This window comes from Oryctolagus cuniculus, chromosome 16 (assembly GCF_051225735.1).
Source record: "Oryctolagus cuniculus isolate XC-2025 breed Fujian yellow rabbit chromosome 16, ASM5122573v1, whole genome shotgun sequence".
In the NCBI taxonomy this organism is placed as follows: Eukaryota; Metazoa; Chordata; class Mammalia; order Lagomorpha; family Leporidae; genus Oryctolagus; species Oryctolagus cuniculus.
The window spans coordinates 52,096,969-52,123,767 of NC_142882.1; the positions used below are offsets into that span (position 1 = coordinate 52,096,969).

General features: G+C 46.0%; 1 protein-coding gene across 4 annotated transcripts; it reads left to right on the forward strand.

Moving 5' to 3' along the window:
• Positions 1 to 886: 886 nt before the first annotated feature.
• FAM221A (family with sequence similarity 221 member A) lies at positions 887 to 25,414 on the forward strand. 4 transcript variants are annotated; one of them, XM_008261537.4, is made up of 7 exons: positions 887 to 1,016; positions 3,864 to 4,037; positions 12,814 to 13,004; positions 14,046 to 14,252; positions 18,129 to 18,236; positions 21,341 to 21,423; positions 24,895 to 25,414. In XM_008261537.4, exons 1-7 carry the CDS (start codon positions 952 to 954, stop codon positions 24,961 to 24,963), a joined length of 897 nt encoding a protein of 298 aa, XP_008259759.2. In that variant the 5' UTR covers positions 887 to 951; the 3' UTR covers positions 24,964 to 25,414. The 4 variants fall into 4 exon arrangements, with proteins under 4 accessions (XP_008259759.2, XP_051708786.2, XP_008259760.2 ...); XM_051852826.2 differs by having other exon boundaries at positions 21,344 to 21,423; positions 22,420 to 25,414; XM_008261538.4 differs by having other exon boundaries at positions 21,344 to 21,423.
• The last annotated feature ends 1,385 nt before the right edge of the window (positions 25,415 to 26,799 follow it).

Consider the following 26,799-nt stretch of genomic DNA (forward strand, 5'->3'; position numbering starts at 1 on the left):
TAAATACATCGAAAAAATTGTAAATGTTTCTGAAGACTTCTTGCTAAACGGTTAAACTCTGGTGGAGGGCAGCTGACAAAAGTAGAGAGGAAGTCAGAGGGGAATGGGACCTGCGTGAGGGGGAGGGCAGCTCCCCAGGTGGGGGCGCCCTAAGAGTCTGCCTATGTAACATTTCGTTTTGGGGCCTGAAACATACAAAATGTACATGTAAAACAAAATACCGGAGTTCAACGAAGTATTTTTCTAACTGCTTACCTGAGTATTGGCGGATTGCCTACCCCTTGCCAGGTTGCTGAACCGAAGTGTCGAGTGGTGACTCAACTTTGTTAAACAGAGTTTGTGCAGTTTTTCTGAAGATTAAAAAAAAAAAAAAAAAAAACCAACACAACCACCCCAATCATTCACAATTTGTTTCCCCTCAAAGCTGGTATTCAGGAACAAGGTGTTCACTCGCCCACACTGGACGCTGCCCCTGGACCAGTGTTCAAACGCCACTCTAGAACACACCGTCCTCCGTTACGCCAAGGCGAGCCTCAAACCAACCGGCATCCGCTCAGAGACCCCAACATGTCAAGACCCCAACATTTCAAGAGAAGGGACGAAGAGCGCGCAAAGACAGAAGCCGGTTCCCTGACGTCCAGGACACACCCACGTCTGCGCTCCCGGGTCCCAGGTCCCTCCGTGTCGGCGGTGCGGGGACAGGGCCAGGGCGTTGGGAGGCTGCATAGCCACACCGCGTGTCGGGCGGAGCTGCACGTGTCAGGACCGGCGCCCCGCGGGTCGCGCGCGCCGGCCGAGGGCTCCGGGCAGTGCCAATCAGGAAGCTGGGGGCGGGGCCTGGTGCCGGGGGCGGGGCCTGGTGCCGGGGGCGGGGCCTGGTGCCGGGGGCGGGGCCGGCTCCCTGGCAGTGGCTGGCGCGCGGCTCCGGCGCCCTCCGCTTCCGCGCCGGCCATGGAGCGGCTGACGTTGCCCGCCGGCGGCGCGGCGGCGGTGGACGAGTACCTGGAGTACCGGAGGTGAGGGTGCGGCTCTGGGACGAGTGCTTGGGGCGCCGAGGCAGGGCGCGGGTGGATCCCCGGGAATCCGTGCGCGGGCTGCTGAGGGAGGTCCGGCATATTGTCAGGTTTCGGGTCTCCACAGCGAACGTCGTTGCCTTCAGGAGTGGGGCTCCCGCGAGGCCCCTCCGCGCCCCTCCGGGGGGCCTCTGAACCCCAGATGGACGCAGAGGCCGGGTGTGTGGACCACGACGTCTGCCTGCAGGTGGTCGCCCCAGGCTCGCAGGTAGTCACCAGGGGTGTCCGGGCACACGGCTTCCCTGGCTGACTGCACACTTGGGACTGTCCCGCTGGTGTAGTCGTGGGTAAAGCTGAGAAGTGCCTGCAGATGCTGAGCAGGAAAAGCTAGCACGGGGAGCCTGATGGGTCAGACCCCATGCCCGGTTCAGGTGAGTCCTGGGCCCGAACTGGGACCCCCCAGCCCATACCCAGCGCACAGGCAGGTACTGTAGCCTCCAGCTCTCTAGGCTGCCTCCCGCTGCGCCCCCAGCCAGCTGCGAGGCCTTGGTGTCCACCGGTGGCTTCAGTGTGTGTATACCTGCGTGGATGGGGGGCCTCCGGTAGCCTCTTGCCTGGTCCAGAAAGTGTTAAGGGCAGGCCTGGTGGGAGATTATTTTTGCAGGCTTACACAGGAACACTTTCCCTGTCAAAGAGATTATCCGGTCCTTTGTGGGCTTGAGGATTTGAGAAGTGGGGATGGCAGGGACCCCTGCTGTAGGCGTCCCCTGGGAGCTTGTTGGAAAGGTAGTCTGAGGCTCACTCCAGACCTATTAATCAGAACCTGTGTTTGAATAGGATCTTCTGGAGGTTCTGGAAAAACAAACAAACAAACAAAAACAAAAACAGGAAAGTTTGAGCTGTGCTGGTTTGGAGCTTAAATACCAAGTTCCGTTCCGTTCCTTTCCTTTCCTTTCCTTTCCTTTCCTTTTCTTTTCTTTCTTTCTTTCTTTCTTTTTTTTGGACAGGCAGAGTGGACAGTGAGAGAGAGAGAGACAGAGAGAAAGGTCTTCCTTTTGCCGTTGGTTCACCCTCCAATGGCCACCACGGCTGGCGCGCTGCGGCTGGTGCACCACGCTGATCCGATGGCAGGAGCCAGGTGCTTCTCCTGGTCTCCCATGGGGTGCAGGGCCCAAGCACTTGGGCCATCCTCCACTGCACTCCCTGGGCACAGCAGAGAGCTGGCCTGGAAGAGGGGCAACCAGGACAGAATCTGGCGCCCCGACCGGAACTAGAACCCGGTGTGCTGGCGCCACTAGGTGTAGGATTAGCCTATTGAGCCGCGGCGCCGGCCACCAAGTTTCTTTAAAGGTTTGCACGTATTTTTTTTTTTTAAAGATTTATTTATTTATGTGAAAGGGATATACAGAGAGGAGGAGAGGCAGAGAGAGAGAGCGAGCGAGCGAAGTCTTCCACCCGCTGGTTCACTCTCCAATTGGCCGCAACGGCTGGAGCGCCTATCCGAAGCCAGGAGCCAGGAGCTGCTTCTGGGTCTCCCACGCAGGTACAGGGGCCCAAGCACCTGGGCCATCTTCTACTGCTTTCCCAGGCCATAGCAGAGAGCTGGATTGGAAGTGGAGCAGGCAGGTCTTGAACTGGCGCCCATATGGGATGTCGGCACTGCAGGTGGCGGCTTTATCCGCTGCACCATAGGGCCAGCCTCAGATGCAGTTATCTTAACTGCCCATCTAAACCCTCGCTCCCTGAACAACTTATTTTGTACTTTCTTTTCTTTGAGATGCCAACTATATTTTTTTCCTCCATAGAAACAGCAGAGGTTAATTTTTCTCATAAAACTGTTTCTGAGATTAAACAGTATATACCTGAGTACCTAACAGAGAGATGAGGTTTTGAGCTTGTGGGGACCCACGTTGTGTTTAGGGCCCATGTCAGCTTAAACTCCCGGCCAGGGATGGGGGTCACATGGATATTTTGGGGTTCTGTTTTTAAAGGACGAAATCATTAGAGTATTTAGCAGTTTCAGTTTTGGCTTTTAGTGAGCATGTTTGCTTCAGAATCAAAGGAGAAATTGAGATGAATGTGGTAATCCTCACTGATAAACCTTGGTCCGTACAGCTGGATGTTACAAATTGATTGACTTTCTCATTGATAATTCTCTTTTATATGACAAGTCTGGGGGAAAAAAGACTCCTCCACCATCACGAAGGCACTTACATAATACTAAAAGGCAGGTTAACGAAAGAAAAGCTTACAAATTCATGCAAATTTTATTTGAACTGGGAGCCTTCAGAAAATGAAGATCCAAAAAGAAAAAAAAAAAAAAAACCAGGGAATCCTGTGTGTGTTGTTTTTATGCTATGTCTGAGAGTAGACAGTCATGGAGAACTATGACTGAAGATGGAAGGCATGTGATCCAGTGGTCATAAACTTGGGGAGCTGAGCAAGGCCTGTTTGTTCAGGTTCTTCTCTGTGTCTTGCGGGCTAAGTATGTACCTTTCCTCCATTAAAGGGAAGGTACCACGGGAATGTTTTCTGACTTGTTTCAGCGGAGAAGGGAAGGGGAGGGGGAGGGTGACCTGCTTGTCCCTGTTACTCAGGTGAGGAGCTGCTGTATTTTGGGGAAGCGTGTCATGAACTGCATCCAAAGGAGAAGTTGTATGACCAGTATGTGTACTTTGGCTACCAACATGTACCTAAAGTAAAAAAAAAAAAAAAAAAAAAAAAAAAAAAAATCAAAGTTAAGACGGCCTTTCCTTTAACTATGCACCTATAGTGTAATTTGAGGGTTAAGTAATTTTACCCCAGAAAACAAATACTCGAGATTCAAGGAAGCATTTGTTGTTGTTGTAGAATTGTTGGTGATGATGATGGAGGGAAACTTTTTACTCCTGAAGAATATGAAGAATACAAAAGGAAAGTTCTCCCCGGGCGCTTACAGAACAGGTTATTCGTGAGCTGGAGGTCACCAGCAGGAATGGATTGTAAACTTGTTGGCCCAGAAACGCAGTGTTTTTGTACACATAGGTAAGATATTTTGTTGCTGTTTTCTGATGATTAGCAAACAAAAGAACTAGCAAAGCATATCCTCCTACAAAGAACACTGTTAAAAATAAGCCTTTATGTAATACAGCGGCCATTATATAAGGGTCTTTTTTTTTTTTCTGAGCTGTGCTTTAAAAATTTCTGTTGTATTCTATTAGAACTCATCATGCTTATTACCTTATTAAACAACTGTTCTCTTCCCATCAGTTAAAAAAAATATACCGGGGTGGGGGGCAGGGACACCCCTCCTGAAACCCATCTGCAGAAGCATTTCTCCACATTTACTATCTGTCCTTTGAACCTTAACTAACTGCTGGGTGGATATAGCTCTTTCAGCAAATAACAATACAAGCAGACTGTTTTTTTTATTACAAATGATCTTGTTACAAGGAAAGCAGGCAGAGGGAAGGAGGTGCATGAGGCCCCGTCACTGACTGGTGTAGCCTGTGTCTGAGGTTCGCATTTTGCTTTGTGTGTGCTCTGCTTTAAGTTTTACTGTGTCCTCACAGTTGTAGAGGTCACAGTCACCGAATCTAAGGCATGGTTTCAGGCAGCAACCTTGACTTTCTTTCCAAGGGAGCCACTGAATGACAACTACCCTGTTTTGTTGGCAGTTTCTGGGGCTCTTCCTAGGAGGCTCTTTGATGGCTGCTGCTTGGTGACTTGCAGTTTGCCGAAGGTTGGCAGGCAGCTGCCAGGATGAGGGATGCTGTATGTAGACTTTATGCTCACCTGGAAAGGCAACCTCTCTCTAACCTCCTTTTTTTTTTTTATTTTAAGATTTATTTATTCATTTTAAAGGCAGAGTTACAGAGAGGCAGAGGCAAACAGAGGGAGGTCTTCCATCTGCTGGTTCACTCCTCAAATGGCCGCAATGCCTGGAGCTGGGCCGACCTGAAGCCAGGAGCTAGGAGCTTCTTCCACGTCTCCCATGTGGGTGCAGGGGCCCAAGGACTTGGGCCATCTTCTGCTGCTTTCCTTGGCCATTAGCAGGGAGCTGGATCGGAAGTGGAGCAGCTGGGACTTGAACTGGCACTCATATGGGATGCCAGCACTGCAGGTGGCGGCTTTATCTGCTACACCACAGCGCTGGCCGTTCACTCTAACCTTGTGGAGGAATGGAGCACCAGGCATAGCTTAGCATCTTTCTGAACTGAAGAGGGGTTTGATAAATTTATGGTCCCTTATAATTTGTGCTTGTGAGAATGTAATGCTGGTTTCTTCACTATCTGTGGTTTATACAGCACAAAACTGACTTTCAAAAACCCAACCCAGCCTTAATGGAGAAGCTGTTCTTTAGTGCTGCTCATTCAGTGGTATCTCTGTCCAAGGCTGATTCCTCCGCCCCCATTATAAAAGTGGCATGAGATTTTTAAGGGTACCTCAGAAAGTTTGTGGAGGGAAAATGTTGGAGTCTCCTCGTGGTGTTTTGTCATACTCACCCACACTTTTTTTTTTTGACAGGCAGAGTGGACAGTGAGAGAGAGAGACAGAGAGAAAGGTCTTCCTTTGCCGTTGGTTCACCCTCTAATGGCCGCTGCGGCCAGCGCGCTGCAGCCAGCGTACTGCGCTGATCCGATGGCAGGAGCCAGGTACTTATCCTGGTCTCCCATGGGGTGCAGGGCCCAAGGACTTGGGCCATCCTCCACTGCACTCCCTGGCCACAGCAGAGAGCTGGCCTGGAAGAGGGGCAACCGGGACAGAATCCAGTGTCCCGACCGGGACTAGAACCCGGAGTGCTGGCACCGCAAGGTGGAGGATTAGCCCATTGAGCCGTGGCGCCGGCCCACACCCACACTTTTATTCAGCCCCCTCACAGAGAAAAGGGAGGACTCTCTGTCCACAGCAAGCTTCTGTGCATCCCTTTTACGTGGCTGTGTAACTATTTTTCTTTATGTAGTCCATTTGTCAGCAGACACAGGGGTCTGTTTGCTTGGGGTTGCTCCAGTGGGGTTGTGACAGCGAAGGAAGGACAGTAGCGTGGGGAAGTGTAGCTCCCTCCAGAAAGGGCCTCCCTCAGAATCAGTTTGCCAGAGCTTCCCTAGCAAGGGTTTGGAGAGTGTGCAGGATGGAGCAAGGGGTGAAGGGGTGTGGGAGGGCTCTTCCTGCCTGCGTTTTACCTCCAGGGTGTAGAAAAGGGGAAAGTGGGCACACTTCCTGCTCACACAGCATACTTCATGCAGAAATCTGACTCAGGCTGGTTTCTGCAACTTCCCTTGTTTGTGGTGGTCTGGCGTCCTTTGAGTGCAGTGTTCAAGGTAAGCCCTCCGGGTTGGTCCTCTGGGAAGCCCCCTCTGAGAGTGAACTGTTTCATTGTTCCTGTGCAGCCCCTGCCCCAGCCTTGCCTGAATGGCACACTCGTGGCTACATATTTAGTTGTCAATTATGTGTGTGTATAAATCCAGCCACTGTTTTCATGATAATCACAGGAGTGAGTATTACATGTGGTTATAAAGTCATGGCAAATAAGACTTTTTTTAAATAAAGATTTATTTATTTGTTTATTATTTTAAAGATTTTCTTTATTTATTTGAGAGGCAGAGTTACAGACAGAGAGGGAGAGGATGACTGCAACAGCCGGAACTGGGCTGATCTGAAGCCAGGAGCGTGGAGCTTCTTCTGGGCCTCCCATGTAGGTGCAGGGGCCTAAGGACTTGGACTATCCTCCGCTGCTTTCCCAGGCCACAGCAGAGAGCTGGATTGGAAGAGGAGCAGCTGGGACTGCAGGCAGCAACTTTACCTGCTTCGTCACAGTACCAGCCCCCTACAAGACTTTTTTTTTTTTTTGTCTCTTATCACACTTTATTTTTTAGAAAGGAGAGAAAAAGAGTGTGATGTGTGACATATGGCACACAGTTTCATCACAAATGGAGGTACAGTCCTTCCTTATCAAGTTTCTGTATCATTTGAGAAACTGGGAGGAAACTCAAGGTCTTCCTTCTTTGGAAAATCATAGTATGGGGGCCGTTGCTGTGGTGTAGTGGGTAAAGCCTCTGCCTGCAGTGCTGGCATCCCATATGAGTGCCAGTTCTAGTCTGACTTCCGATCCAGCTCTCTGCTATGGCCTGGGAAAGCAGTAGAGGATGACCAAGTCCCTGGGCCCCTGCACCCATGTGGGAGATCCGGAAGAACTTCCTGGCTCCTGGCTTCTTGGCACAACTCCAACCCTTGCAGCCATTTGGAGTGAACCAACGGATGGAAGACTTGTCTCTCTCTGTGTCTCTGTCTCTCTGTAACTCTGCCTTTCAGATAAATAAATAAATAAATAAATAAATCTTTTAAAAAACACCACAGTATGTGAACTCAAATACAGGCACTAGAATGTACAGAAATTCAGGTTTATACACAAGAGTGTCAACTCTGAGGGCAGGTGTCCCCAGGCCTGGTATACAGAAAGCACTACACAGATGTCCCTGGTTAACAAAATGAATGAACATCATTCCTTCACTCAGCCGGGCAGGGCAGGCTGTCACGCAAACACAGGGCTCCCATCTAGTAATAAGACCGGCCTTTTTACCTGAGCGCGTCCAGTGCGTACATCGTGCTGAAGGCCTGGGCCCGCGCTGCTCTGTCAGGAGCTCACGCGTGTCCCCTGCAACAGGAGCAGACCTCCAGGCCAGGACTCCGCTGGCTTTGTGCCCGTGGTCGTACGGAAAGCCGGACGGTGTCCAGCCCGTCCTTCCAGCTCCCTGGGTCAGACTCCAGCGAGGGACGCTCTTGGGACCGCGTGTGGCTACCCTACTCGCTACCTAAGACCTCGTGAGGGAGACACAACCAGGACAGGAAGTGCGGCTGAGCTGTGCCCTGAGACACGCGCCCCAGGCTGCAGGCAGTGGCACTGCGCTTCTCTCGCTCGCTCGTCACTTACCCCTGAGGACAAATCCAGCCTGCCCACACCGCGAGAGTGTTTTACAAGACTCTTCCGGGAGAGAGAAAAACGAACAAGGGAACAGCCACCCAGTCCTGCACAGCTCGCCTGGGCGGCACTGCAGGTGTGGCGGAGGGTGAGAGGGAGGTGCGGGTCTAGAGACTCCCCGGCTGGTCCTTGAGCAGCGGATGCTTCTCCTGGCGTCCGGGGAGGAACGCGGCCCTGGCGTGGCCCTGGCCGACATTCAGGCCTCCACCGCCGGCCGTGCTCCTAGCGCTGTTCTCTATCTGTTTGTATTCCTTGTGTTTTTGTACACATAGAGGGTAAGCACCATGACCCACAGGGCCAGGCAGCTAGCGGTGATCATGACCCTGTTTGCCACTCAGGGGTGACAGTAACACGTCGTCGTCCACTGGGTGCCCAGAACCATTGCCCTAGTGCCTCAGCCAGCTCTGGTGTCGACTGTGCCAATCCCTTTACAAGACTTTAATACCCGCATGTAGTCTAGTAGTCCAGTGGTGGCCACAGCTCGGCTGGGTGGGAGCCTCAGGGGCAGGCCGGGTGGAAGAGCAGGTTAGGCAAAGGGGAAAAGTATAGTTTTGGCTCTTCCCTTGCTTTAATCAAGTCTACCTCTTAAGATTCTGTGAAAGATTTTATTTGAAGAAAGGATTTCATTAATAAAAAGTGTAAGAACTATTCTCTAGCTATTTACTTACACAATCCTCATGTTCATATATGGATATATATTTGCTATTAAAGGTACTGTTAATACTCTCTTTACCCAGAAAGCTTTTTCTATACATAGAATTATTTTCTTAGAGTCTATTTTCTTTTTTTTAACATTGTCTTTTTTTTTTTTAAAGATTTTTTATTTATTTATTTGACAAGTAGAGCTACAGACAGTGAGAGCGAGAGACAGAGAGAAAGGTCTTCCTTCTGTTGGTTCACCCCCCAAATGGCCGCTATGGCCAGAGCTATGCTGATCTGAAGTCAGGAGCCAGGTGCCTCTTCCTGGTCTCCCATGCGGGTACAGGGCCCAAGCACTTGGGCCATCCTCCACTGCCTTCTCGGGCCACAGCAGAGAGCTGGACTGGAAGAGGAGCAACCAGGACTAGAACCTGGCGCCTATGTGGGATTCCGGCACCGAAGGTGGAGGATTAACCAAGTGAGCCACGGTGCCAGCCCTTAGAATCTATTTTCTACAATGGACTTTCTGGGTTAACAGATACCTATTTTGTAGATTTATTTATTTTTTTTATTTTTAAAGATTTATTTATTTATTTGAAAGTCAGAGTTACACAGAAAGAGGAGAGAGAGAAGTCTTCAATCTGCTGGTTCAGTCCCCAGATGGCCACAACGGCCGAAACTACGCCGATCCAAAGCCAGGAGCCAGAAGCTTCTTCCAGGTCTCCCATGTGAGTGCAGGGGCCCAAGGACTTGGGCCATCTTCTACTGCTTTCCCAGGCCACAGCAGAGAGCTGGATTGGAAGTGGAGCATCCAGGTCTCAAACCATCCCATAGTGGATGCTGGCACTTCAGGCCATGGCGTTAACCTGCTCTGCCACAGCGCTGGACCCAGATTGATTTATTTATTTCAAAGGCAGAGTGACAGAGTTCTTCCATTTGTTGTTTTTCGCTCCCTGAATGGCCTCGGTAGCGAGGGCATGGGCCAGGCTGAAGCCAGGAGCCATGAGTTCCATCCAGGTTTCCCACATGGGTGACAGAGACCCAAGTACTTGAGCCATCAACAGCTGCCTCTCCAGGTGCATTAGCCTGACCTGGCTTGTAAGTGGGATAACCAGGACTTGAACCAGTACTTCAGTAAGGGATGTGGGTGATCTAAGTGGCAGCTTAACCACTGTGCCATAAAACCAGCTCCAAAAGATGGGCTTTTTTTTTTTTTTTTTTCAGGCAGAGTGGATAGTGAGAGAGACAGAGAGAAAGATCTTCCTTTTGCCGTTGGTTCACCCTCCAATGGCTGCCACGGCTGGCGCACCGCACTGATCCGAAGGCAGGAGCCAGGTGCTTCTCCTGGTCTCCCATGGGGTGCAGGGCCCAAGCACTTGGGCCATCCTCCACTGCCTTCCTGGGCCACAGCAGAGAGCTGGACTGGAAGAGGGGCAACCGGGAAAGAGTCCGGTGTCCCGACCGGGACTAGACCCCGGTGTGCCAGCGCCGCTAGGTGGAGGATTATTAGCCTATTGAGCCGCGGCGCCGGCCAAGATGGGCCTTTTAAATTTTATCAAGACTTTTTTTTTTCTCTTACCACACTTTATTATTTAGAAAGAGAGAAAGAGTATGATGTGTGACATACGGCAGACGGTTTCACCACAAATGGAGGTACAGTCCTTCCTGATCAAGTTTCTATATCATTTGAGAAACTGGTAGGAAACCCAAGGTCTTCCTTCTTTGTAAACCATAGTATGGGGCTGTTGCTGTGGCGTAGTGGGTGAAGCTGCTGCTTGTAGTGCCGGCATCCCACATGGGTGCAGGTTCGAGTCCCAGCTGCTCCACTTCCGATCCAGCTCTCTTCTATGGCCTGGGAAAGCAGTGGAGGATGGCCCAGGCCCTTGGGCCCCTGCACCCATGTGGGAGACCTGGAGGAAGCTCCTGGCTCCTGGCTTCAGATCAGCTCAGCTCTGGCTGTTGCAGCCAATTGGAGAGTGAACCAGAGGATGGAAGACCTCTCTCTCTCTCTCTCTCTCTGCCTCTTCTCCCTCTGTGTAACTCTGATTTTCAAGTAAAAAACACATAAACCTTAAAAAAAAAGAAAAATGGTATCTCATAGTTTTTACTATGCATTTCCTAGATATTGAAATGCGTAGATATTGCATTTTAATATTAAGAACAATGATAAATTTTGTTATTTTATTGTATAGCACCTTATGAGAAGAAACCAAAAAGCCTATTTAAAAATGTTATTTACAGTCTCCTAAAGAGTATGCTATTAAAATATCAATTTATTTTGAAGTTGAAAATAAAATTTTATTAAAATAAAATATTTATTTGGTTTACTTAAATTTCAAATAGCAAGCCTATAGAAGTAAATTTACGTAATGCACTTTGATAATAATTTTTTTTCAGGAATGAACTTGACTTTATTATACAAAGTAGTACAGCAGATCAGAGAAATTTCTTTTTTTTAAAACTTTTATTTAGTAAATATAAATTTCCAAAGTGCAGTTTATGGATTACAATGGCTTTTTCCCCCTCATAACTTCCCTCCCACCCGCACCCCCCCCATCTCCCACTCCCTCTCCCATTCCATTCACATCAAGATTCATTTTCAATTATCTTTATATACAGAAGATCGATTTAGTATATATTAAGTAAAGATTTCATCAGTTTGCACCCACACAGAACATAAAGTGTAAAATACTGTTTCAGTAGTAGTTATAGCGTTAATTCACATTAGACAACACATTAAGGACAGAGATCCTACATGAGGAGTAAGTGCACAGTGACTCCTGTTGTTGACTTAACAATTTGACACTCTTGTTTATGGCGTCAGTAATCTCCCTAGGCTCTAGTCATGAGTTTCCAAGGCTATGGAAGCCTTTTGAGTTTGCTGACTCCGATCTTATTTAGACAAGGTCATAGTCAAAGTGGAAGTTCTCTCCTCCCTTCAGAGAAAGGTACCTCCTTCTTTCATGGCCCGTTTTTTCTACTGGGATCTCACTTGGAGAGAGCTTTCATTTAGGTGTTTTTTTTTTTTTTTTTTTTTTTTTTTTTTTTTTTTTTTCTCGCCAGAGTGTCTTGGCTTTCCATGCCTAAAATACTCTCATGGGCTCTGCAACCAGATCCGAATGCCTTAAGGGCTGATTCTGAGGCCAGAGTGCTGTTTAGGACATCTGCCATTCTATGAGTCTGCTGTGTATCCTGCTTCCCATGTTGGATCGTTCTCTTCCTTTTTTATTCTATCAGTTAGTATTTGCAGACACTAGTCTTGTTTGTGTGATCCCTTTGACTCTTAGACCTATCATTATGATCTATTGTGACCTGAAATTGATCACTCGGACTAGTGAGATGGCAAGGTACATGCCACCTTGATGGGATTGTATTGGAATCCCCTGGCACATTTCTAACTCCACCATTTGGGGCAAGTCCTATTGAGCATGTCCCAAATTGTACATCTCCTCCCTCTCTTATTCCCACTCTTATATTTAACAGGGATCATTTTTCAATTAAATTGAAACACCTAAGAATAATTGTGTGTTAATTATAGAGTTCAACCAATAGTATTAATGAGAACAAAAAAAATACTAAAAGGGATAAAGTATTAAATTGTACATCAACAGTCAGGACAAGGGCTGATCAAGTCACTGTTTCTCATAGTGTCCCTTTCACTTCAGGTTTCCTTTTTTGTGCTTGGTTGTCACCGATCAGGGAGAACATATGATATTTGTCCCTTTGGGACTGGCTTATTTCACTCAGCATGATGTGTTCCAGATTCCTCCATTTTGTTACAAATGACTGGATTTCATTGTTTTTATGAAGAACTTTTTTATACTCTGTGCTTCTGTGTGAGTACTTGAAAAAGTTCATGGAAAATGAAATTAAAAGATATCTATTAAAGTTTTGAAGTCTATGCACAAATGTTTCATGGTCTGTATTTTCTGTGAACTTTTTGAAGACTCCTTGTATTAAGGGAATTATATATTTCTTTATATTGCTATGAATTTTTTTAAATAAAAATCTGCAAGAATGAAGATTTTCTGTGTCCAAGGCAACACAGCTGACAGAGATGTTGCATGCTCCAGGGTTTATCTCCACGTTGCTAACAAGAACAAAAAGAAGAAATTAAAGATTCATACTTGGATTTAATAGAATAGAAACTGTAATTTTTGGCAATGCTTGCATTGCTTTTTATGTTTCTATTTTTTTTTTAAGGTATAAGCAACATAAAACTGACTTTGAAAAGCTTCCGCAGCAGCGCCCCATTGAGCTGCCCTGCCAGGTGGCCGGCTGCCGCTGCAGGGCGTTCCTCTACGTCCCTTTAAACGGTACCCAGCCAATTCGCTGCCGGTGCAAACACTATGCCGATCAACACAGCGCTGCTCCTGGCTTCACGTGCAATGCATGTGAGTGTATATATATATATGCCCTACTTTCTTTCTTTCTTTTTTTTTTTTTTTTTGACAGAGTTAGACAGTGACAGAGAGAAAGGTCTTCCTTCCGTTGGTTCACCCCCCGGATGGCTGCTACGGCCAGCGCTGTGCTGATCCGAAGTCAGGAGCCAGGTGCCTCTTCCTGGTCTCCTACACGGGTGCAGGGCCCAAGCACTTGGGCCATCCTCCACTGCCTTCCTGGCCACAGCAGAGAGCTGGACTGGAAGAGGAGCAACCGGGACAGAACCTGGGGTGCCGGCGCCGCAGGCGGAGGATTAGCCTAGTGAGCTTCGGTGCAGGCCTATATACCCTATTTTCTTTATCCAGTCATCAGTTGATGGATATCTGGGTTGATTCTATAGCTTAGCTATTGTGAATTGAGCTGCTGTAATCATGGGGATATAGACAATGTTCAAATGCTGATTTCATGCCTTTAGGGTATATTCCCAGGCGTGGGATGGCTGATTGATTGATAGATTGATTTTCAGATTTCTGAGGAGTCTCTAAACTGTCTTGCATTGTGGTTGTACTAGCAGTAGAAGTAGGAACAGGGGCCAGGCGGGTACTCAGGGATTGGAGGTAACAGTCAGAGGGGCCAGGGAATATAGATTTTACTGACTTTGGCCAAGCTCAGTGTTTTTCGTGTAGACAGTTTAGTATCCATGTTTTTAGGAGTTTGGCCTGGTGTTTAGCCTAGTGATTAAGATATCTGTGTCCCCCATCAGAATTTCTGGGCTCCACTGCCAGGTTCGGCTCCTGATTCCAGCTTCCTGCTGTCGTAGGCTCTGGTAGGACGTGGGGTTGGCTGAAGTAATTGGGTTTCCACACCCACGTGGGAGACCTGGATTGAGTTCCTAGCTCTGGCTCCTGGCTTTGGCCCTAGTTCAGTCCCAGCCCTGGCCATTGAGACATTTGCAGAGTGAACTAGCAAAAGGAAACTCTCTATCTCGCAAATAAATAAATATAATTTTAAAATAACGTGTAAGTGTTTAATCTTTCTGCATCTTGATTCAGGTTCCAAGTGTTCAGGATTCCACAGCTGCTTTACCTGTGCTTGTGGTCAACCTGCATATGCCCATGACACAGTGGTGGAGACTAAGCAAGAAAGATTGGCCCAGGGAAAGCCTGTGGGACAAGATGTTCCTTATGCAGCAATGGGAGGACTAACTGGTTTCAGCTCACTGGCAGAAGGCTACATGCGATTGGATGACAGTGGGATTGGTAAGTGATGATGGATGCACTATGAATGTGTGTTGTTTCACAATAGCAAACCCTTCTGTTTGTTAGCACTTTATATTTGTCATGGTTTTTCATCAAATATTCATTTTTATTCTTTTTTTTTAAATTTTTATTTATTTATTTGAAAATCAGAGTTGCACAGAGAGAGAAGAGGCAGAGAGAGAGAGGGTTTCTGTCCTCTGGTTTACTCCCCAATTGACTGCAACGGCTGGAGCTGTGCTGATTCAAAGCCAGGAGCCAGGAGCTTCTTCCAGGTCTCCCACACGGGTGCAGGGGCCCAAGGACTTGGACCATCCTTAACTGCTTTCCCAGGCAATAGCAGAGAGCTGGATCAGAAGAGGAGCAGCCGGAACTAGAACTGGCATCCATATGGGATCCAGTACTGCAGGTGGCGACTTTACCCATTGCGCCACAGCACCGGCCCGCCCATTTTATTCTTAAAAAAGGTTTATTGCCACTATATAACCTATTGTTATTAGAGAAAATTTAGAAAAGACAGAGGAAAAGACTATTACTATCCTAATAGTTGGACTCAAATCCCAGTCTACATACCTTGTCTGTAATAACTCAGTAATATTTCTTTTATTTGGTGAGATACAGTTTATGTGTTATCCTATTTTATACAGTATTTGCTAGTATAACTACTTTATTTTGGAAACACAAAGGTATATATTCATGTAAAAATACATGCACATACTTATGTATATCTGTAGTCATATCCATAACAAGGTGTGTCTGTATATATATGTACACAAATATATCTTCTTGCATGCATATAAACCATAAAGAACATAGGGAAAAGTTTGATAGCATGTATCCCAAACTATTGGCAACAGCTGTACCTTTCTGAGAGTTGACTGGGGTTAGGGAGTTGACATTCAGATTTTTTTTACAACAAACATGTTTTTTGTCTTATTTATTAAAAATTATTTAAAATATGGGGGTGGGCATATGGTGCAGGAGTTAAGATGTCGCTTGGGAGGGCTGGTGTTGTGGCATAGTGGGTAAAGGTGCTGCTTGCAATGCTGACACCTCATATGGGCAGTGGTTCGAGTCTCAGCTGCTCTGCTTCCCATCTAGCTCCCTGCTAATGGCCCTGGAAAAGCAACAGAAGATGGCCCAAGTGCTTGGGCCCCTGCCACCAACATGGAAGACTTGGAAGAAGCTCCTGGGTCTTGGCTCCTGGCTTCAGCCTGGCCCAGCCCTGGCCATTGTTGTCATCTGAACCAGCAGAGGGAAGATCTCTCTCTCTCTCTCTCTCTCTCTCTCTGTAATTGTGACTCTGGCTTTCAAATAAATACATCTTTTTTTTTTTTTTTTTTTAAGCTATTGCTTGGAGCACCTGCATCCTGTGCAAGAGTGCTGTGGTTCAAGTCCCACCTACTTTGCTTCTGCTACAGCTTCCTGTTGATGGGTGCCTTGGGAGACAGCAGACGATAGCTCAAGTACTAGGGCCCCAGCTGTTGCAGGCACCTGGGGAGTGACGGAAGATCTCTCTGTTTCCTTACTAGGGTGCACGTTAACAGGAAGTTGGAATCAGAAGCGGAGCCAGGGTTCAAACCCAGGGATACCAACGTGGGGTGTGGCATCCAAAGCAGGCATCCCAAGTGGCATCTTTTTTTTTTTTTTTTTTTTTTTTTTGAAAGGCAGAGTTAGAAAGAGGGAGAGACCAAGATCTTCCATCTACTGGTTCACTCGCAAATGGCTGCAACGGCCAGGACTGGGCCAGGTCGAAGCCAGAAGCCTGAAACTCCATCTGAGTCTCCCTCACGGGTAGCAGGGGCCCAAGCATTTGGGGCCATCTTCTGCTGCTTCTAACCAGTGCCCATATAGGATGCTGGCAGTGCAGGTGGTGGGGTTTAACCCGGTGCACCATAATGCTGACTCCCCAAGTGGCATCTTAGCTGCTGCACCAAGTGCCTGCCCCCATTACCAAGTGCCTGCCCCCATTATAAACAATCTTGCAGAGAAAAGCCTTGTACTTGCCTCCTGGTATCCTTGGTAGTTTGAAATATTGTCTCCATTTCTTTGTCTACTATGTAACTACGTGGAATTCTGAACTTATCTTTCTGGAAGTCTTGTACAATTCTTAATTAAGTTTATTTCTATTTAATCTCTTTCTATTTTTAAGGGCTTTTTTTTTTTTTTTTTAGAGATTTATTCGTTTATTTGAAAGGCAGAGTTATGTAGAGGCAGAGGCAGAGAGAGAGAGAAAAAGAGGTCTTCCAACTGCTGGTTCACTCTCCAAATAGCTGCAATGGCTGGAGTTGGGCCTATCCAAAGCCAGGTCTCCCACATGGGTGCAGTGGCCCAAGAACTTCAGCCATCTTTCACTGCTTTCCCAGGCACATTAGCAGAGAGCTGGATGGGAAGTAGAGCAATTGGGACTGGAACTGGTGTTCTGATCTGGCACTGCAGGTGGCGGCTTTACCTGCTGCGCAACTGTGCATGTCCCTAAATTTAATCTCCTAAAAAATTAGGTATCGTACATTATTTTTTGTGATTTTTTTGGTATAAAAAAGCAAATGTTTTCTGTTGCTTTTGTTACCAGTCTTAATCTTAGTTTTTGTAATAATTTTTTTTTACAGATAATGACATTTTTATCTCTTTGCAGTATTTATGGCTCATCTTACTTTTGACTAATCAAAATAGTGCTTTCAGAACAGTGCTAAGTAGTAGTGTTGGTAGCTGGCATCCTTGCCTCTTTGTGACTTTTGGTGTCTTATCAGTTAAGTATCTTTAAGGTATAAAGAAAGAATATCTCTGCCTTTTGGCCCCTGAGGGGAGATGGGGTGAAGGCAGGTGAGAGTGAGGAGAGGGAAAGGAAGATGATTTGGTCCTGACTTCAGGGGAAGTAGGGAATGGGGCACAGGGACTGCTCTGTTGAGCACGCACAGTCCGTCAGGTGACTCTGACTGGAGTTCGATTCCTTTATGGTACAGGAGTCTCTGATTCCTAGCTCTCTGGGGTGCTTGGAAGGCATTGGAACAGCTAAGAGGCAGCAGGCCTGCCCTTGCATCTGTCATAGTAGGGGCCAAGATGACCCCAGAGCAGAGCAGAGCTGAGGGATTCAGGGGAGGAAGTGGCAGGTATTGAGGGGTCTTGTCCTTGAGAGGGCAAGTATGAGTTCCTGTAAGCTGGGGCCAGCCGTGAGCCGAGCTGAGCAGCTCATGGGGTGACCTGTGCCCTTCTTGTATAGCCCCCCTGCCATGTGGGCGAGGGGCGGGGGGTAAGGAGGAGACAGGGATTGCCCACACTGTTGCCACTGTGTCTCCACGGTAAGGCAGGTTCACCTGCATGGGGTGTGGTGTTTGTGAAGAGGGTGGAACTGTTTCTCTGCAGTTTCAGTCTTTTGGGCCTGGGAGTCAGTGTATTTAGCAGTTGCTGTTTGTGGTTTGTGGTTTGGGGTTGTGGATGTGCCCTCATTTTATCGAAGAAGAAACTTTCCATCTTTGTGTTTAGTTGGTTTCCTAGCAAGGAACAGATTAGAAGTGCAATCATTCCACCTCTTCGCCCAGAGGGGCCTGCCAGTGCTTTGCTCTAGATTGTGTTGTGTAACTCCGGGGTCTGTGCTGGTTTGGCACTTCTTTGCTGAGATGCACTTACATCATTGCGTGGTATTTTTTCCACTGTGATAAAGGTCTGTGAGAAATGTGTTGAGAAAGGCAAAAGCACTTTTTACCCTTTTGCCTTTACTTCATAGGGCAGCTAAAAATCTAAATAAAAGTTTCTATTATATGAAGGATTTTCCTGCTGGCTCTGTTGCAGTTGAAATTTATTTCACATTAGAAATAAGACCTAGTTTGTATCCTAATACATAGAGATTGAATTTTCATCCTCTGTTTATTTTGTTCCCAGGCGCACCTTCAGTTGAATTTTTAGATTCTCCCATTACGGCTGCAGACCACCCGTTTCTAAAAGCATTCCAAGCACCGTCCGGCTCTTCTCCAGAAACACTGGCAGATGGTACTGAAATTAAACTGAGAAATACTTTTGTGTGTCAGAAATGTGAATATAAAACTTTGGTTTGTTTTCTAGGCTTCTGTCTTTATTACTATAATTTGACTTCAAGTAAATCTTTCATTTTACTTTCCTCTATAGTGACGAGGCACTGAGAAAATGCAAGCAGCTTCTTTTTATATTGGAAAAAGTTGCTAAATCTGAGAATTGTTACAGTCCTGATAATACTATAATTTAAGTTGTTATTTAAATTTTTTTTGAGAGAATCATGTCTCTCATGTAGGTGGCAAGAAGCCAATTACCTGGGCCGTCCCTGCTGCCTCCCAGGGTCTGCATTAGTAGGAAGCTGGACTCAGGAGCAGAGCTGGGAATCAAATCCAGGCACTCCCGTGTGGAATGTGCGTGTCTTAACCACAAAACCAAAAGCCTGCCCCTATAATTTGAGGTTTTAAGCATTTTTCTGGTACGTTATTGTAGTGTTAGAATAAGAGGGCTCCCTTGTGGAAGGGTTGCCTGGATCCTTTGGGTTCTCTTAAAGTGATGTAATCCAGTGATAACCATAGCTTAGCAGGGTTTTATTATTTATAAAGTAAGAACAAAGAGAATTTCTCATTTAAAAAAAAAAGATGTATTTATTTATTTGAAAGGCAGAGTTACAGAGAGGGATAGGCAGAGGCAGGGAGATAAGTTTTCCATCTACTAGTTCACTCCTCACGTGGCCACAGTGGCCGAGGCTGGCCAGAGGGAAACCAGGAGCCAGGAGCTTCTTCCATGTCTCTCACATAGGTGCAGGGGGCCCAAGCACTCAGGCCATCCTCTACAGCCTTTCCAGGCCGTAGCAGAGACCTGGATCGGAAGAGGGGCAGCGGGAACATAAACTGGCGCCCATACAGAATGCTGGTGCTGCAGGCGGAGGAGGCTTAACCTACTATGCCACGGCTCTGGCCCCTCACAAAACTTTTTTTCAGCACATGTAACATATGATTGCTTGCTTCTGGTCATTCCCTTTGATGAGTTTGGTAGTGCACCATTCAGACACAACTCACAGCCAGGCATTTGGCCTAGAGGTGAAGACGTGTGCCTCACATCAGGGTGCCTGGCTTCTCCTGCTAGCTCTGGCTGCTGACTCCAGCTTCCTGCTAGTGCAGACAATGGGAGCAGCAGTGATTCCTCAAATCACTGGTGTCCTGCCCCCCATGGGGGAGACCTGGACTGAGTTTCCAACTCTTGGCTTCAACTCTCGGCTATTGGAGGCATTTGGATAGTGAACCAGTGGAAGGGAGTGCTTGCTCTCTCTACCTGTCCATTAAAAAAAAAAAAAAAAAAAAACAAAAAACACCTCAGTGAAGGTGAGTGAGCCTTCAGGAGGCTTAGCTCATATGATCTGGACCCAGCATTTCCAGGGGAATGGATACAGAGAACTTACTTCAAGCAGTATTTCTTATTTGTTCAACAAGGCTTTAAATGAAGAGACGATGGTTGTACTCTAGTGATTCTTTGCAGTTGATGTTTCTGTGTTGCTGGTTGAGGGTGGATGCATGTGCTTTCAGAACTAGAACTGGTGTTTAAGTTGATGCTCTGTTTTCCTAGGCTCTTGGGCTCCCTACAGGGAAACCCAGATTTTCTTTCCTGAAGCAATTTTCTTTTTTTTTTTTTTTTTTTACCTTTTTTTTTTTTTTTTTTTTTGACAGAGTTAGATAGTGAGAGAGAGAGAGACAAAGGTCTTCCTTCTGTTGGCTCACCCCCCAAATGGTCGCCATGGCTGATGCTACACCGATCCAAAGCCAGGAGCCAGATGCCTCTTCCTGGTCTCCCATGGGGTGCAGGGCCCAAGCACTTGGGCCATCCTCCACTGCACTCTCGGGCCACAGCAGAGAGCTGGACTGGAAGAGGAGCAGCCAGGACTAGAACCCGGCGCCTATATGGGATGCCAGCACCGCAGGCGGAGGATTAACCAAGTAAGCCACATTGCTGGCTCCCTCCTGAAGTAATTTTCAACACATGAACTAGTGTTTCATTAATTTTACAAAGGGAATGCCATGAAAGATGGTTAAAATATTTTAGTTGCTTTTCAAAATTTTGTTTATTTGAGAGAGAACAGGTATCACCTAGTGGTTCATCCCCAAATACTGGAGAGCTGGGAACTCAATCCAGGTCTCCCATGTGGGTGGCAGTGACTCAGCTACTTGGGCCATCACTTGCTACTACTTCCCAAGGTCTGCAGTAGTAGGAAGCTTTAATCAGGAGTGGATCGGAGACTTGGACTCAGCCGCCTTTCTGATAAGGGATGTGGGTGTCCCAACTGATTCCTTTTTTTCTTTCTTTTTTTTTTTAAGATTTATTTATTTATTTGAAAGTCAGAGTTACACAGAGAGAGGAGAGGTAGAGAGAGAGAGGGAGAGGTCTTTCATCCGCTGGTTCACTTCCCAACTGGCCACAACAGCCAAAGCTGTGCCAATCCAGAGCCAGGAGCCTCCTCTGGGTCTTCCACGTGGGTGCAGGGGCCCAAGGACTTGGGCCATCTTCCACTGCTTTCCCAGGCCACAGCAGAGAGCTGGATCGAAAGTGGAGCAGCCAGGACTCGAACCGGTGCCCATATGGGATGCCGGTGCTTCAGGCCAGGGCTTTAACCTGCTGCGCCACAGCACTGCCCCCTCAACTGGTTTCTTAACCACTATGCCAAATGCTAGCTCCTAAAGTACTTTAGTTTTGAAAAATGTTGAAGTAGATAGTATCCACTCTATGACACTATACAAAGCCAAGCCTTAGTAATTTCTTCTATGCATTACCTAATAATTGTAATATGGATTTTTAGTTATAAAATGTAAAACATAGTTAAACAGAATTAAGTGTACTCTTATATGGAGTAGCTATATAGTGTTATTTAATATGAGCCAGTTAAACATTTCAAGAATTTTTGCCAGTGAAAATTATTTTTGCCCTATGATGCTGTTCTTTCCAAATAAGAACCAATTTAAGTAGAACCAATTATCCATTTAGGTCATTTCTGGCTTGAGAAAAGAAAACATTATCACCTGATAGGAGGAAACTTTTCTTTTTTCTTTTTTTTAAATTTCAGGGAAATATATAATGATTTTTTTTCCTGGTAGCAGGTACAAGTGGTCAAGTTTCTACCTTACGGAGATCTGAAGAGGACGATATGGCTTTCTTTGAAAGGCAATACCAGGAAAGGGTACGTTTGAAAAAATCTACTTGCATTAAACATTTGCTTGTAGCAAAAACGCTGTAGAATCACTATATGTGGAATAGGGGACATCATTAAAACTAATTTATAAAGTCTTACAGCTGGTGTTAGGTCTGAGGCTTAGAATAATTTAGACATAAATAGCATGAAGGAATAATATGATATATGAAAGCACTCAACAGTTCATGGCAAAATGGAATTAGAAGATAGTGTGAATTTTCTGTGAACTTTTAAAGTACCCTTGTATAGTACACTGATTGATTTATGAAGGTCATCAACATTACATACACAGATATAGTGATCAATAATCAATATCAGCCATCAGATTTGTAAATTATCTGTATCTTGAATTTTTTTAAAACACACGTACCTTTTTAAATTTAAAAATATTTAGTTGTCAAATAAAGACAGTATATTTTGAATTTTTGATAGGCAGTGTTTCTTCTTCTTAGAGACTGTTGGGTATATCCAGACTCAGAAATCACTCAGTAGTCTTTAAGGAAGAGAACACTAAAGAGAAACATATTTTAACAATTCCCAGGACTCAACAACTATAGTCTTGATGTGTTCACAGCTTTTGGTAATGGTCATTTCTGTCAGTTCCTTACCACATTGTAAATGCCTTGGGGATAAACATAGTATTTTATTCATTTTTGGTTTTTCCCTGGTACCTAGTTCAGTACCTTTGTAATAAGTTTCCAATAACTATTTATGGAAAATTGAGAAACATTAACACAAAAGTAATTGATATCCTCTTCCATAAATGTCAACGACTTATACTTTTGATAAGTTTCAAGGCAATATTTCTATTTGAGAGTTTTGTTTTTGCTCTTTGCTAGGTGAAAGAACGTTGACTTGCTGAGGTGTGAGGAATGGTATTTCAGCTGTCTGGCTGAAAGTGCTTTCTTGAGGATTATTTTGTAGTTGCTTTGCGGGCATGAAAGGAAGGACACTTCTGTCACTTTTTGTTGTGTCCTCTTCCAGGCTGACAATCGCTCATCAAATCACTGAAGGTGTGAGAAGGGCAGAACACGAAGTACATTTGCCATACAGAAGCAGAGGGAGTGAGTAGGAGACAGAGAGGCCACCGATTTGGTGGCTGGTGAGGGCCGCAGTAGGTGCCTCCTCGCAGTGGGGTGACAGCTCTCTGGGACCGCCACTCTGATTCAGGAGGGCTCTGCTTTCTTCTATTTTTGGCTCTGCTTTCTGATCACCTCCCAGGAGCTCCACCTCTTAATACCATCACCTTGTTGATTAAGCTTTAGCATGTGAATTTGGGAGGACACAAGCACGCAGACCGTAGCAAAGAGAAGAGGTAGTCAGACAAGTGGAAGAGAGCTCAATGGTCAGAGCAGCGAAAGAAAGGACTGTTTTTGTAGCAGCAGCATCGTGGGTGGGACTTACACTCCTATCAGTCTCCATTCTTGGAAAATACCCACTCTAGGTGTACACATTTTTGGAACATACATAGCTGAATTTAAGTTTTTCCTCATAGTCTTATGCATGACTAGGTTCTGGGGCCTGCATTCCTCTCCAGAAGCCTGAGAAGTGATAATTGCCTTGAAAATGTGTTAACGATATTTGCTTGTGGGAAGATAATGAAAAGAGTTCTCTGTCAGTGCTTTCAAGGGCCTACCTTGTCTGTTATAAACAAATCTGGAATTGCTGGATTTGTGAAATGTAGTTTATACCTTTCCGTCCCATGTGATTTATGAGTGGCAGCTTACCAACTCCCTAGCCTGTGTGGTTAATGGAGTGTAAACTAGAGCCAAGCCTGATGGCTTCTCAGAGCTGACCCATCCCCTATTCACTGCTGGGATAGTCCCTCTCCAGAACCACTGAAGGGAGGAGGATTGTCGGGAAGCTGCATCTGATGGCTCAGTGCCTCCCGCAAGAGCAGTGCTCAACGTGCATCTGCTTTTTGCTTGTATCTGTAGCAAAATCCATGGGCAACCTTTGGCATAGGGGACGAATCTGTGAAAAGTATAAGCTGACTTTGATAACTGCAGCCTTTGTGGTAGTTTACCCATTACTTTTAGACACAATTTTAAAGTTGCTTTTTTTTTTTTTTTTAAAAAAGACATTTATTTATTTTATTTGAAAGGCAGAGCAACACAGAGGGAAAAGCAGGGAGATATGTCTTTCATCTGCTGTTTCACTTCTGGGCCAGGCTGAAGCCAAGAACCAAGAGCCAAGAACTCCATCTTGATCTCCCACAAGGGTGGCAGGAGCCCAAATAGTTGGGCCACCTGCTTTCTCAGGTGCATGAACAGGGAGCTGGATCAGAAGTGGAGCAGCCAGGATCCAGACTGGCACAGGCACTCTGATATGGGATGGTGGTGTTGCACGAGGTGATTTAATGTGCTGCATCACAATGCTGGCTCCATTATATGGCTTCTTTTATGTATCATATCACATTACTACAAATCTAACATGTAATTTATATATTGGAAGGGAAAAGGGATTAACATTTGAGTGCTTTCTCAGTGTCTAGATCTTTATATATGACGGGGTCTTCAAAATGCTCATGGAAAAGTGTACTATTAAAAAAACCTGCATGGGCTAAAGTTTTTTTGTACCCAATAAACTTATCTTTTAATTGCATTTTCCACAAATGTTTTGAAGTACCTTGTATATTATTTATACCTTAAGAACAACCCTGAGAGGTAGCTATTACTGTGACCTTTTTTACAAATGAAAAACTATGGATTAAATAACTTGTCTAAAATGCTAATACAAGAGTCCAGGTAGGATTCAAATGCTCTTCTGTTAGACTCCAAAACCCATCACCTTTGCCTAAGAATACGGGATCCTTTGGGGATCCTTCATGTGACATCTTGGCTGCAGGAGTGATGAGTGTGTGGTTTCTGAATAGGAGAATAGGATTCCAAAACAACTCAAAGAGGAGAGTGAGTGAGATAAAACATGAGGAAGAAACAGAGGTTGGAGTCATCTGATTTTATTACTGGGAATTTTTTACTTACAATTTGATGGGGTTGGGAAGACTGATTTTACTAGGCTCCTGTCGCTCTAGAAGGTAGGAGGCCGTGCCTCTGCCTACTGTGCCGTTAGTTTTTCCCCTTTCTCTAGCAAGGGTAAGGCAGTGTTGCTGCCATTGGGAAGATTTCTTGTGATTGAGTGGTGGTGAGGAAGAAGCAGGTGGACTTTCTTCTTCTTTGGGGTCCTTCAGCCCATAGCAGAAGTGCAGAGGTGTCTGGAAAGTCGGAAGGCCACTGCTTAGGCGTGTGTGCAGCTGCTTTGTGTTAACCTCGGTGGAGGAGGTAGTGTGGGACTCAAGCCTGCCCTCCAGTGTGAGATGCTGGCGTTGCAAGCACCGCTGCACCTGCTGCCTCACGACGCCTGGCCCCTAGGACAGGCATTCAAATGAGGTGTGTGCGGCCTTCCTTTCTTCACAGTGCTTTACAAATGATTATATCAGTGGATGCTTTAAACTTACAGGTGAAAATGGAAAAGGCTGCTAAGCAGAAAGGCCAAGCTCCACTGCCATCAACTACAAGGCCACAATGAACACAACTGGGCAAATCGCAGCCGGCATCTGAACTGTCCTTTCATGTAATAATATTGTTCATTTTCTCTTGAATTAATTTCTTTTTTTTACTGTATAAATATATCTTTTTAGATGTTTAATTTATTTAAATAAGTGAAAGTACCTTATATTATTTTTGTCAAAATTTTATCACTTTACACTTTGTATATGCTTTTGCTCTTTCCTAACAGATGAGGTTGTTTTCACAGGAGGCAAACCCTGAAAATACAGTAAATATGTTTAAGTCTATCAAAATTTAATTTTTCAGGCTATCTAAAAATTAAAGCTGTTATTTGAAAATATGTAAGGGCCACTTTGCCATCTAAAATAGTAAGTTGAAATTGTTAATTTTTTTTATTGCTCAAGCTTTGTAATGCTGGTTTTTGATGTATGTTTTTATAAATAAACATGTACTTTGAAGCTACACAACAATTTTATAGTGATACGTGGTCATTTTCAGTGTGACTGGACCGGATCCTCTCATGTGCCACTCAGGTCCTCACGGCCCCACTGCTTCCTGCAGCACCGCTGTGAGACGCTTTGAAGCCGGCTCTGACAGCTTCACATGGAGGCCGTTTGATGCCATCTGTCTGGGTCCCACGTCCGGCTCTTTTGATTGTTTTGCAGGGATCTTCTGACACGGTGGGTTGGGATGCCCACTGGGTCATCACTTGCAGCCCAAAGATGTGGGAGAGCTCATGACCTTGGGGCCACCCTTGATTAATGGTAGGTGGTAGTCCAGAAATTCATGCTCTCCCTGGGAAGGTAATTCCGAGATGCCTTTTCTAAGCTTCTTCAGAAAATCTTGTAGGATTGAGCACCAGTCACCCATAGCGGTGACCCAATAATATGAGGGTACTTCAAAGAGCTTGTGGAAAAGTGGAATTAAAAGATGAGTTTAAGCCGGCGCCGTGGCTCAATAGGCTAATCCTCCACCTTGCGGCGCCGGCACACCGGGTTCTAGTCCCGGTCGGGGCGCCGGATTCTGTCCCGGTTGCCCCTCTTCCAGGCCAGCTCTCTGCTATGGCCAGGGAGTGCAGTGGAGGATGGCCCAGGTGCTTGGGCCCTGCACCCCATGGGAGACCAGGAAAAGCACCTGGCTCCTGGCTCCTGCCAGGATCAGCGCGGTGCGCCGGCTGCAGCGGCGGCCATTGGAGGGTGAACCAACGGCAAAAGGAAGACCTTTCTCTCTCTGTCTCTCTCTCTCACTGTCCACTCTGCCTGTCAAAAAAAAAAAAAAAAAAAAAAAAAAAAAAAAAAAAAGATGAGTTTAGGGGTTGTTGCTGTGGTGTAGTGGGTAAAGCTGCTGCCTGCGGTGCTGGCATATCATATGGGCACCAGTTCGAGTCACGGCTGCTCGGCTTCCAGTCCAACTCCCTGCTGGTGCACTTGCGAAGGCAGTGGGAGATGGCCCAAGTGCCTGGGTACCTACAAGCGTAAGGAGCTTCTGGCTGTTGGTTTCAGATCAGCCCAGCTCCTGCCATTGTGGCCATTTGGGGAGCGAACCAGCAGATAGAAGATATCTTTCTCTTTTTCTCTCTCTTTCTGTAACTCTGCCTTTCAAATAAATAAAATAAAAAAATTTTATTTTGGTGCCCCAAATTTTTGAATTCTTTACAGTTTTTTCATAGTTGCATTTTTCATGAACTTCTTGAAGAGTCTTCATATACATGGATTTCAGAACTTTTTGTACCAAAATAAGCTTTTTAAATTTTTTTATTTTTATCTGAAGGGCAGAACATGAGGCAGGGGAGAAATCTCTTCCATCTACTGGTTCACTTCCTAAATGGCTGCCCCAGCCAGATCTGAGCCAGGCT

Coding starts and splice junctions, on each gene's coding strand:
- FAM221A (XM_008261537.4), top strand. CDS start 952: ATGGAGCGGCTGACGTTGCCCGCCGGCGGCGCGGCGGCGGTGGACGAG. Junction 14,253..18,128: donor ATTGGATGACAGTGGGATTG/GTAAGTGATGAT, acceptor TTTTGTTCCCAG/GCGCACCTTCAGTTGAATTT. Junction 21,424..24,894: donor AAAGGCAATACCAGGAAAGG/GTACGTTTGAAA, acceptor TTAAACTTACAG/GTGAAAATGGAAAAGGCTGC.